The following is a 12,727-nucleotide window of genomic DNA, read 5'->3' on the forward strand; positions in this document are numbered from 1 at the left end:
GCAAGTGCAAACTCCAGCAGGGAGGTCAGACTTTCTCCAGTTCACACAGACCTGGTCAGGGAGCACTGGGTTCTTCCAGTAGACCTTGTACCCGGCACTGCAGACAACCCCGCTGTATGGACACTTGTTGGCCAGGCTGGTCACTACGATGACGAGTTCCTTGTCAGCTTGGCTGAGCTGGCCTGTTTCCTTGTTGCAGATGGCATTGTAATAAGCTAAGAAGGCTCTGAATTCCAATGGCTGGTGAGACAACAATTTACATTTGGTAAAAATCCTGTCAGCGGTGACAGGGTTCTGAGGTAGCGAAGCACAGACATGCTGGTACCCTGTTCAAAGCCAGAAGGCCTTCCTGGAGGCGCCTGCCCTCTCGCAGGTTTTTTTTTTTTTTTTTTAATACAAAGTTGTAGAAGTTCTTTCTATAGTTTGGATATTAACCCTTTATTGGATGTGTGATTTGCAAATGTCTTTTCCCATTCAGTAGGCTGCCTTTTCATTTTGTTGATGGTTTCCTTTGCTGTGCAGAAGCTTTTAGTTTGATGTAATCCCATTTGCTTATTTTAGCTTTTGTTGCCCTTGTCTGAAGAGACTGGTCCAAAAAATTCTGCTAAGACTGATGTCAAAGACCTTACTGCCTATATTTTCTCCTAGGCATTTTTGGTTTCAGGTGTTACAATCTTTAATCAGTTTTGAATTTATTTTTGTGTATGATGTAAGATAGTGGTCCAGTTTCATTCTTTTGCTTGTAGATGTCCAGTTTCTCCAACCCCACTGATTGGAGAGATTCTTCAGGGTTGGCTTTGGGAGGAGGGCTCATTGCTCTTCCACTATTTGAAGCCAGCTATGACTTCCTCCCCAAGCCCATCATTCTTAGACAACTTACTCCAGTGCCTGAAACTGGAGGAAACTGGGACATCCAACAATGGCAATGCAGACCCAAGCATTTATCTTTATTCACCCAGAGACTGACAGGAGGAGCCAAACGCGTGGGCAGGGGGCGGTTACCCGGCGCTTCGCCTCACCACCTTCTTGCCCCGCCCCCTACACTCTGGGGGCGGGGCAGGAGGCCAGTCGGTGTCCCGGCCCCTCAGCCTCGCGCCAGCGGGCGGAAGTGACGCAAGCCCAAAGCCATTTCCGGCGGGCCGAAACTAGGAAGAAACTTGGAGCTGCAGAGGCGCTCCTGCCCCGATCTCCGCTGCTCCTGTGCCCCGTGGCCCGGCAGCGCGGAGCTGTCGGGAGCCCTGGCCATGGGGCAGCTCCGGCCTTCCGCAGTGTGAGGCGCGGGGCCTCCCGCGGGCTCCCCGATAGGCCGAGGGCGGGCAAGCGGGAGGCGTCGTTCCAGCTGCGGTCACGGCCGCTGCCGGGCTCCCGGCATCATGAACATAGACGTGGAGTTCCACATCCGGCACAACTACCCCTGGAGCAAGTTGCCGGCCAACGTGAGGCAGGTACGGCTGGAACCTGGGGTCGGGGCTCCGCCCTGCCATCACCTGCTCACCTTGCCCGCGGGGCCGGGGCTGCCCCTCGTGGCTGACTCCCGCCCTTCCCCCGCCGCGGTCTCTGGGAAATCGTCCCGCAGGTCAGGGGTTCGAAGGGGACGGCTCTGGGGTCACAGGGGCAGGATAGGGCCGTTGCTAAATGGGATGGACTCGCTTGGCACCTTTGCCCGTAGCCTCGTTTAAAACCAGATACTGGATTAGGCGCTTGCGAAACCTATTTAACACGGCCCTTGACCTCCAGAACTTCAGGATGGTGGGGAATAGACGAGAAACAAGTCAATACGTTACAGGATGATAGCCGCTCACACGTACTTGCATTGTAGTATATGGGGGCACACAGAGGAGTAAGAAATTGTCCGGGGAGCGTCTGGAGCCCGTGTGGAGGAGGCATTGAAATTGGGCCTTAAAGGACGAATGAGAGATAAGAGGGAGTATGATTTTCCGGGGAGAGGGAAAGTTATTTTAAGGGCTTGGACGAGTGAAAGAGCGTGTTGAGAGTAGCTAGCAACTTAGTATCACGGGAGGTGGAGGTGTGGGTATATTGGTGTTTGGAGGTGGGATTTTGTGAGTGAGTGGAGGTTGGTTGGTAGCAGGGAAGGCTGGAAAAGCAGGCAGGGCCAGATTCTGAAGGCGCTTTCCTACTTTGATTGTTGGATTGTATCCTCTAGGCAGGATAGGTTTACCAGAGATGTTTCAACAAGAGAGTGACGGGAGTTTTTGTTTTTGTTTTTTTCTTGAGGGTTAATTCTCAACTGCTTGAGTGTCATTTTTACTCAGTTGCTCAACAAATATTAATTGAACACCTGCATGCTCTGCCTTGTTCTAGCTGCTTGTAGTTTGCACAAGTCAACAACATAGAGACCCTGCCTTCATGGAGCTTACATTTTAGTAAAGAAAGACAGTAAACAAGTAAATGAACAAGTACTGAATGTGGCAGGTGGTGTTGAATCTTACGAAGCTAGTGATACATGCTGCATGTAAGGCACTGTTTCTCTGGCCGTAGATTGATCTTCAAGTTCCTCCCTTTCTACTTGGTTGAGAGTGAAATTCTGTTTTCCGTTGGTGCTGGGCAGTTATATATTTGGAAGATTTGGGATGGTGGTGGTGATGGTATAGGATTATTAGTTTGCTTCCTCACTCAGCATGGGGGCATAGTACTGGGAAATGAATAATTTAAGGTTCTGGCGATACATCACGTGGCACGGAAAGTGCTTTCACTGTAAGATACCCAACAAACAAGAAAGTAGAAAGATAAAGGAACTAAGAATTCGTGGTTGTCGGTGGCTGCCCATGTGACATTTATCTTGACTTGGAGGAACAAAGCTCTAAACTTGAAAGAGTAAGTTTCTCATGTTAAGCTTGAATGAGGGCTTTGGTACTTCTGTTCTTTAGGGTTTTGTGGTGTATCCAAAGACAACTGGAAGACCCAACAGTCCTTTTCTTGGTTTCCATCTTTTCTCTACTTTTCCTTTCACAAAAATAAATGTAGCATAATGGAAGAAAGATGGATGATTCAATTATGTTCAGCATGAATAATTGATCTCAGTATTGGCAAAAGCATATCTAATACTTAGTCAAGACTATTAAAAATAATCACAGATCAGTATTATAACTAGGTAGAAATGTGACATTAAATTAAAATTTGTTTTGGTAAGATCACTTAAAAAAAATAGCTGTTTTAGCTTAGGATAAGCTTCCACTTGTAGAAGGTTTTGGAAAACCCATCTGTACAAGTTACTTCCTTGGACTTTATCTAGCCTTACTACTGTTTGCCCAGGTCAAGCTCCACCTTCAGTTGCTGCATCAGCTTTCTATCTGGTCTCTCTTCCTCAGTGTAGGACTCCCTCACATTCATTCCTCACACTACACTGGGGTGAGATTTCTAAAAGGCCAATTCAATCCTGTACTGCCTGTCTCCTATAGATTACTTGTAGCTGCTTGAATGTCAGAACTCCTCCAGGAAGGTTTCCCTGACCTTCTGCATCTGGAGAAGTTGACCCTCCGCAGCCCTGTTTCTCATCCATAGCACTTAACCCCACTGTGTTGCATTTGCTGCTTATATTACTTGTTTTGCTTTTGTATTCTGAGCACCTATTGCATGGTTGGCTTTTAGTAAATATTTTTGGAGCGAATGAGTGATGGTACCAGTCAGAGATATTTTTCCAGGACTAAAGCTCAGTCACTTTAAAAGTGGGAAATAGTTCTTGTACGGAAAGAATTTGTTTTTTGCCATTACAGATATTAAATACTTTGATAGAGTTTCCAGTAAGCTTTGACGACTTTAATTTGGAAATGACTCATTTGCCACTTCTGAAAACTGGGGGAAGGTGAATTCAGATTTTTTTTAGACGTGTAAAGCGGGAAGGGGATTTCAGATTTTTACAAAATGTACGTAAAACCAGTAGCTTTTATATGGATGAGATGAAATGTTTTTATGCGATATGGGCTATGCAAGACTTTAAAAAAAATACATTAAAAGTTGTAGATAAGGCCATTATTTCAAGGTTTTTCTGTAGCTTATCTGTATCTTGTATTCATTATTCAAAAACAATGAGGTTCTGTATCATCTAAGAAAGGTCAATTAAAAAATTGTGCGTATCTTTTTTGTGGGGGGCTGTGATTGGGGTTTGTAGGAGCAAAGTCTTTAGAAAACCATTCGTTCTGCTGTTAGCATAATCTGATGCACAATGGGTGTTTCACAGCCAGCACCTGTGTGTCTCTGCATCTGTTACAGTGCCTTTTATATGCATCTCGGCTTCATTTGTCAGACCTGGTCAGTATTTCTGCAGTCAAATGCTCTACCACTGAGCTATACCCCCAAACCTGGTCAGTATTTCTGAAGGGTCAGCACGACCCAGGGTAAAATGACCCTTCTTTTAGTGGTAACAGTGTTTCAAAATGTGAATGGTGGGAAATTTGGGGTCGGAGTGGGAGAGAAGCCAAAGAATCTTTGTGAACAAAAGCAATTATATTTCATGTATATGGGTAGTGAAGAACAAAATCAACTAATACAGTTTTCAGATATTTGCGGGTACACGTATGTATTGATTGATCAGGATCAGTCATTACTTAATTCCTGGCACAAAGGCTTAGATGTTTACACGTTGCATTCTCTAACTGGCTTACAAATAATAGGCTCTTATATTTTGTATGAGTGGCTTGATTATACTTTTTGTCCTGGAGTTCCCAGGCATGAGGTTAGAAAGGGAGAACATGGTTGTAAGTTGGGATAAATTAAGAGATTTATTTTAAAACAGAAGAGCAAAACCTCAAGTGTGGAAGTTGCTCAGGTTCTAGCAAAATCGTGTGCTTCTGTGCGTGTGTGTTTTGTGTTCCTTGAGAAAGAGACTTATCTGGCAGCAAAGCTAGAGAAAACCCTTTACAAGTTTTACAGCAACCCCAGTGTATTAATTCCCCTCAACATCTTGGCTACTGACCCGGGCTTTGGTGCTGCATAGAAGATAGAGAGTAGTTTCTCTATGATGAACTTTGCTCCTAACCACTGGAAATGTTAAAATGGATGAAAAAAATAAAAGCACATATATTCTGGCAGTAGTGTGGGTCACAGTTTAACCTGTAACAGACTAATTGATTTAGATGCAGGAAGAAAGATTTTCATTTTCTCACATCATCACTTTTTTGTTAAAATACATCCCACCAGTGGGTCCGGTTATGTGCCAGTTTATTCAAATATGAGTCTTACCTGTCTTGTGAAGATTGCCTTGGGTGAAAGTATGTGTACGAACATTTACCTTGCCTTTCAGACCTGTGAGTAGGAAATATAATAACTGAATCCTCTGATTTTTCTGCCATTAGTTTCCTAAGATGTCTAATTTTATATTACAGCGTGTTGGAAAGATCATGCCTAGTAATTAGAGGGGGGAGAGCAGTCATGTTAAAATCAGTTTATGGTTGCACATTAAATATGATGTTGACTATAATCACACATACTTATTCTTTGCTTTTATGAGAGCCCAATTTTGAATTTAAAACACCAAAGCACAGCTAGAAAGGTTTTTGCTCATTAAAAAATGTATTAGAATTCTAAATTGTCTAAATGTTTTTTAACAAAACCATAAGGAGCTGATGTTTTTAAGAAGTCATCTTTTTGGGGCTCTCCCTCACCTGCTCCTCCCCACGCTTGCATGCGTGCGCGTACTCTCTCTCAAATAAATAAATAAATCTTAAAAAAAAAAGTCATCATTTAGAGGTACATTTGAAATGTACATTCTTCAGAAGTGTTAATTTTTAATAATCATAGCCCTCAGATGTAAATAATTAGCAGACAGGGATCTGTCTTTAGTTGTCACTCTGAAATTAAAAAAATATGTAAGTGCAAGAAACCATCCATTCATCCATCCATCCATCCATTCATTCAACACACACAAATTAGGAACAGTCAAGAAAGAAATCTTTTTAAGTAGAACTTAGTTTTTTGTTAACTTAATGAGGTTATGCTCTCAGATTGCTCTTTTATTTGATATTAAATACTTTAGGTAATTTCAGTAAGTCCTTTTAGAAAGGCAAACTGAAAATAAACACACTGAATTTTTGCTCAATATTATAGCATGAAAATTAGTATAATAATATTTAAGAAAATATTCTTTGTTCTGGAAATTAGAGGTATTAGGATAAAATTAGGGGGCATGGTTTTGAAGCTGTATGAGGAAAAAGTACTTTTGTTTTTTAGAGTCTTGGAAATTCCCAGAGAGAATATGAAAAGCAGGTTGTCCTCTACAGTATCCGCAATCAGTTACGATACAGAAACAACTTAGGTAAGTAGAGGCGTGTTTACATCAAGGTGGAAACGACTGTTGCTGTTTACCGTTTTCATTAATCTGTCCTATCTTTTCAATACATATTTCGTAGTACTGAAATTATTCCATATAGACATTTAAGAAGCTCTGTACTGAGCCATCCCACCTAACAACAATTTGTATTAGCAAGTAGATTTTTCTTTCTAAATCTGATTCAAATTTTTTTTTTTAAAGTATCATTTGTAGATTCATTTTACCTATAGAATATTAATCTCAATTCAGATGTACTTTTTTCACTTTAGGTGAGAAAATAAGCCAGAAGAGAAGAAGTACATTAGTTCTTAGTGGTTTTTGATTTTGAATTTTGTGGGATTTTTTTTCCATAAATTTTCCAAATATAAGTTTAATGAAAACTCTGTAATAATTAGAACACATTTTAAGCATAGTTGGTTCTGTGGTTTTTTTTAGCTTTCTCTTTAAATGTTTGCATTTTGTCAGATGACTGATTAGTCTGTTCTATTGCCCTGCTAGTCTTCCTGTCCGTGTGTTACTCTCAGTTTAAGCACAGTAGTTCAGAGATAGTTTTTTTATTTAAATGTATTTCATGGAAGTTAGAGGCCTTTTTACATTTAAAAAACAAAAACTATCAAATGATTTTTTGAAATAGACTTGATTCATTGAAAACTACCATTCAGTTTGACTCTCTTGTAATATAGTAAGGGATTTGATGAATTCTAGCTTGCGTTTTGCATCTTTTGGAGAGGACATTCCACGATTGCTTTCTTGGCTTTCTGATTTGGTAAGAATTCTTTCTCTACTTATCTGTCCTGTTACAGATTCCACTTGTGTACTCTGAAGTCTGTTTTTTTGTGGCATAATTGTTTCTTTGTTCCAACTTAGATCGTTTTGTTTGTTCTCTTCCAACTAGTGTGCTTTTATTTTTAATTGATGTTGGTTTGTAAAGTAGTTCTTATTGCATTTATAATTATATGTAACTGTAAGACACCTCAAAATGGAAAATTTCTCTTTCCCCAGTTAAACATGTCAAGAAAGATGAACGCAAATACTATGAGGAATTACTAAAGTACAGTCGTGATCATCTCATGCTGTACCCTTACCATCTGTCAGATATAATGGTAAAGGGCCTGAGGATAACACCGTTTTCCTATTATACCGGGATCATGGAGGTAAGTTTACGGTGTACGTGGGCCATTAGGCATGGGACAGGACTACATGTCGTCAATGCCGAAGCCAATAATGACTGACTGGGCCCTTCTCAGCCCCAGTGGGCATTGTTTCTGAGTTTACAGTGGAAAAAGGAGTGTTGGTTACAAGCTAACTGTGTCATCCACACCGTACAGGGAGTTGTTGTTGTCCGGGCTTTCATAGTGGAAAGGCACCTGTTTTTCTTCTGTGCTCTTGTAGCATTAGTCATTTATGTTAGCAGAGTCTCTATAAAACCGACTGCTTTTAACACGTGAATAAGGTTGAAGATGTGGGTGACAGAATTGAACATTGCGTTCAGAGAAACTTAATGCTTAAGTTTAACTATTCTCTGACTAGAGAAAGAATAAATGATTATAAACCCAACATGCAATACATGTGTGTTAGAAAAAGAGAAATAGATCTGTAGTCCTGGCTGCTAATTTCTTGCCATTTTTATTAACTTTTGGGTGTTAGCGTTTTTCCAAAGGCAGTTTTTAGGCCTGTGTCGAGTAACTTTAAGTATACTGTTTTGTTTTTGTTTTTTTAAAGATATTTTTTATTTATTTATTTGACAGATAGATAGAGAGCACAAGTAGAGTGGCAGGCGGAGGGAAAGGGAGAAGCAGGCTCTCTGCTAAGCAGGGAGCCCGGTGCGGGGCTTGATCCCAGGACCCTGGGATCATGACCTGAGCCGAAGGCAGCTGCTTAACCAACTGAGCCACCCAGGCGCCCCAAGTATACTGTTTTTAAGTGAGCTGTATGTGAAGGTTGGCAGTGTTTTTCTAGTACTCAGCTGCTACTTAACTTTATCCGAACGCTGCTGTTTTGGGCCCACTCGCCGCTTCCAGAGCAGGGGGCCTGGAGCTGAAGGAGCTGGGAGCGTGCAGGAACAGTGGCATCTCTTTCCGACGTGGCTTCCTTTGCAGGAGCTCCCTTTGCTTTTCTCCCTGAGCCCCTTCTTCACAAGCACTTAGGCCGTCCTGTGTCTCCCGCGTCTCTGTGTCCCTGTTTGGGTGGAAAGATTAGCGTAAAGCTCAAGGCCTGACAGCCCTGGTTTCTGTCAGTCCCTTTTCCCTAGAACCAGGGCAGCAGAATGAACGTGGCAGCTAATCAGTAAGCAGAATAATTGTGGCTGTCTCTTTGATTATTTTGCTGGTATTGACCACAAGGTTTAGGAGAGATAATAGGGGAAGGTTTTTTCCCCCTTTACCAGCTTTCAGTTATATCCATGTGCTTGCTGCTCTCTGGTTTCTGTTCTTATACCATTGGGTGTAGCTCCTGGGTTGAAAATAGGCCCTATCCCCACAGTAAACAGTTGGTTTATTATTGGAGAAACAGATGGGATTGGAAGAAGCTGGATACTGAGTTTAACCGTGCCGGTGGTTGGGTCTCGTAGGAGCAAAGATGACTCAGTGGTTACAGTCTTTGTCGGTAGTGCGTGTCTCAGATTCCTGTTGATGGAACTGTGATACATCATGCCCCTCTTGTAGGGCATGAATCTAGGATCAGGCATGAGGGATGGAGAGGCAGGAACCTGGAGCTCTAAAAGAGGTATTCCTTGCTTAGCTTCCAGAGGGCAGAAAGTTACAGGGCAGATGTTTGGGATTCACAGAGAGTGCTGGGAGAAACCCTGACCTAAAGGTCTGATCATCAGTTACTAGGTTGGGACCATGTAGCAAGTACCACAATGTGGCATGCATGCGTTAGGTTGCACACTTTAATCTCAGTGCTTCGGGCAATAATTGTTGTTATTCTGTTTGGCTATCGCAATACATATTTATTCACATGTTTTTATCTAAGGACCATTTTGCATTTAGAATTTTTAATTGTTTTCTTTTTGAAAGGACATTATGAACAGTGAGAAAAGTTATGATTCATTGCCCAATTTTACTGCTGCTGACTGTAAGTATTTAATTATGCTGAAGGTAACGATTAGAGTCTGTCTTGGTGCATGCATGCTGTTGTTTGTATTGTCATGTGTCTTTAACCTAAAGCGCTTCAAGCCCGGGAACAGCAAGCAGCACTGTTGGTAGGAATTTTATCAGGTGATGCAAGTCAAGTATAAGGTCTAGTCTAAATGTCTAAGGGAGGAATATTTTGGGGGTAAAATGAGAAAAATGAGACTATATATTTCTAGAAACTGAAGTTCTTTCTAATACTTGGGCTGTGTTGTGTACCAAATGAGGGAAGAAAATTTGTACACGATGGTTTTGCAGCATGATACACAGTTGTTACTAATATAATTTGCTTTATTATGCTTATTTTAAGGAAATATATATTTGACATGTGACACTGTTCTCTTGTGTAAGGAGAAACTTTTGCTGAGAAGTACACTTTGACTTCCCAATGTTGGGAGGGTTTCTGCTTTTTAAAGATTTTCCCATGTGACATTGTCAGAGGTGTCAACTTGAGTTCATCTTTCCCAGTTTGGTTTTCTTTTATTAATTGTTTGAAGAATTCCTTTTAATTTGATATTGATTGTTAATCAGTCATCAGAGATGAACAGAAGCCAAGGGTTTTTTCCTAAAAGATCTGGGTGTACTGATATTTTGAGATACATTAAATGTTTTTAAAGGAAAGGCTCTTTCTTTCAGGTCTAAGGCTTCTTGGCATAGGAAGAAACCAGTACATTGATCTGATGAATCAGTGTCGGTCATCAAAAGTAAGTTAGTTGTTGCCCTCTTTCTCGTTTCTTCCTTGTTATCACGTGTTCTCATTGTTTTAAGTGGGAGAAATAATGAATTGTAATTTCTTTGATCAAGAAATATGCTTCATACAGAAATAATACCAAAACAAATCCTCCGTATTCTCTAGGTTATGCTTGTGCAATTATCAAATTAAAATATTTAAGGAATAAAACATTTCTTTTTAAAAATTAACTTTGCTCTGCTGGTCTTTTTACTTGCTCATTCCACTCCCAGCATTCACTGGATGGGTGAAATAAGGACACAGTCTCCAAATTCATTTTTACCTCTTAGATTTCCTTTGAGCTTCTGGATTTAGATCTAGACTTGATGATTAGTGTTTTGAAGTAATTTACTTTGAAATAATTGAAGAATGACTTTCTCTATTCAGTGTATCTAAAATTCTTCAGATTTAAAAGCAGAATTTAAAAAGATTTATTTAGCCTGTGAGAAACAGTCTTATACTATGATCATTAAAAGTAGTGATTTCAGGCTGATTGCAAATTCTCAGATGTTTGTACCATTGCAGAAATTTTTCAGAAGGAAAACAGCTCGTGATCTTCTACCAGTGAAGCCGGTGGAGATTGCCATAGAGGCGTGGTGGGTGGTGCAGGCTGGATATATCACAGAAGATGACATAAAGGTGGATACCTTCAGAAATGAAACATAGGATTTTTATTTTTTAAATTATCTTATAATTTTTAATTATCGTTCTCTAATTTTTCTAAAAGTAACACTATTTGGTTTTCCTGAAGAAAATTAAGCATAGGTTCAAAATTTTAAATGACCATAGTAGGCTAGAATATTGGTGGGTTTTGAAGATACTCTTTAATAATGAGGGAGGTGCACCTGGGTGGCTCAGTCGGTTAAGCATCCGACTCATGATTTCGGCACAGGTCGTGATCTCAGGGTGGTGAGATTGAGCCCCGCATCAGGCTTCACACTCAGCAGAGAGTCTGCTTGAGATTCTCTCTCCCTCTTCCTTTGCCCCTCTCCCCCTTGTGTGTGCATGCATGCGGGTTCTCTCTCTCTCTCTCAAGTAAGTCAATCTTTAAAAATAAAATAATGAGGGAGACTTGACTTGGTTCATGTACAGTAATCCGGGGACTTCGATTAGATAGAAGTTTCATCTCAAGTGATGTGATGCTGCAGCTAGCAGCCATGATACTGGCCGGCACTTCTTGAGCACTTGCTGCGCCCTAGATGCACCAGGCTCTCTTCCCCGCACCTTTTATATTGTCTCATTTGATTCTCATAACAGCCCCCAGGGTGTGTCCTACTTGTACTCCATTTCGCATATGAGGCAAGTGAGCACAGAGGAATGAAGTAATGGTTCAAGTCACAGTGGTGGTGAAGGTCCAGGATTTTACCTCAGGCAGTGTGCTACGGGCGTGGTGCTCCTAGTCGCTCTGCTGAAGTGCTGTACCAAAGGGGGAGGTGCTTTGATGGGGCCGAGGGCCCGGATCAAGGGAAATGATAGTCCCGGTGGCCAGACCACGTTCGAGAGAAGCCTATGCCTGGTAGAAGAAATGCCGATTTAGAGGAAAAGGGGTGGAGCAGTGACCAGCTGGCCCAGAGACCAGGTCATGTCTCTGTGTGGTTGAAGGAATGAAAGTGAGCATGGGCACTTTTTTTTAGTTTGCATTTTATTTTACTTCAGAAGACAGATTAAATCTCGTGAGCGGAAGGCTTAGAAATTTTGCTTCAGTGTAGGAACTTCCTAACGGCTGTCAGACTGTCATAAGATAGCGAACTTCCTGTCACTGATGGTATCCGTGTGGGGTCTGAATAAACTTCTGCTCTGAGAGATTCAGAGTCAGCAAATGTATCTGATTCCCATTCAGAGAAGATGATGAAATATTAGTATTTATTAGGTAACACTTAATGATTAACAGCAAATATTGGTACTTATAATTACTTTGTCCTCCATTCTGTTGGTAGCATATTATGGTACCTTAATTGACGGTTATGTACATAGCTTTTTCCTTTGAATTCTAGAGTGATAAAAGAAAAAAATATGTGGTATTAGCTAATGACACATAATAATCATAATCATGTATAACATACAATATAAAATGTAATAATATATAATCATAATAATCATTGATTTAAACATGAAGATTTCAGGAGACTTATGAATTAATTTGGATCAAACTTAATTGAAAATATTTTGCTTTTCTTAGATATGCACTTTGCCTGAGAAATGCGCTATTGATAAGATCATCGATGCGGGCCCTCAGCTCTCTGGATCACTAGATTACAATGTAGTACATAGTAAGTGGTTAGTAGAAATGGTCTTTTGTCAACATAAAAACTTGTTTTAAACCATCAACAATCAATAGCAATTTTTATCAATTAGATACACATAGTACTGTTTCCTAAGACATGTTATTGTTTGAACTGTGACTTTAGTCCATTGTTTCCCAGTGTGGCTGTTGTTCACTTATTCACATACACTAGAAATTTATACAAATGAGTCATAAGGAAATTTTTGTAGTTCTGAGCATACGAAGAAAACAGATTTGAAAACTTTAATTCTTTTCCTCTTCTGTTTACTTTTTTTTCTCCTTCACCTAGCATTCAG

At 40.7% G+C, this 12,727-nt stretch overlaps 1 protein-coding gene across 2 annotated transcripts in view; it reads left to right on the top strand.

Moving 5' to 3' along the window:
- Positions 1 to 1,113: 1,113 nt before the first annotated feature.
- Positions 1,114 to 12,727, top strand: part of FAM91A1 (family with sequence similarity 91 member A1) — a 45,162-nt gene continuing 33,548 nt past the window's right edge. Inside the window, exons 1-7 of one of the 2 annotated variants that reach the window (XM_032415601.1) lie at positions 1,114 to 1,445; positions 6,187 to 6,271; positions 7,289 to 7,440; positions 9,304 to 9,361; positions 10,054 to 10,121; positions 10,673 to 10,786; positions 12,327 to 12,417. In XM_032415601.1, the coding sequence (XP_032271492.1) occupies positions 1,374 to 1,445; positions 6,187 to 6,271; positions 7,289 to 7,440; positions 9,304 to 9,361; positions 10,054 to 10,121; positions 10,673 to 10,786; positions 12,327 to 12,417 (640 nt within the window). In that variant the 5' untranslated portion in view covers positions 1,114 to 1,373. The remainder of the gene's footprint in view (positions 1,446 to 6,186; positions 6,272 to 7,288; positions 7,441 to 9,303; positions 9,362 to 10,053; positions 10,122 to 10,672; positions 10,787 to 12,326; positions 12,418 to 12,727) is intronic. The other variant, XM_032415602.1, reaches the window with a different exon arrangement.

Source organism: Phoca vitulina, unplaced genomic scaffold (assembly GCF_004348235.1).
Source record: "Phoca vitulina isolate PV1807 unplaced genomic scaffold, GSC_HSeal_1.0 scaffold18, whole genome shotgun sequence".
In the NCBI taxonomy this organism is placed as follows: Eukaryota; Metazoa; Chordata; class Mammalia; order Carnivora; family Phocidae; genus Phoca; species Phoca vitulina.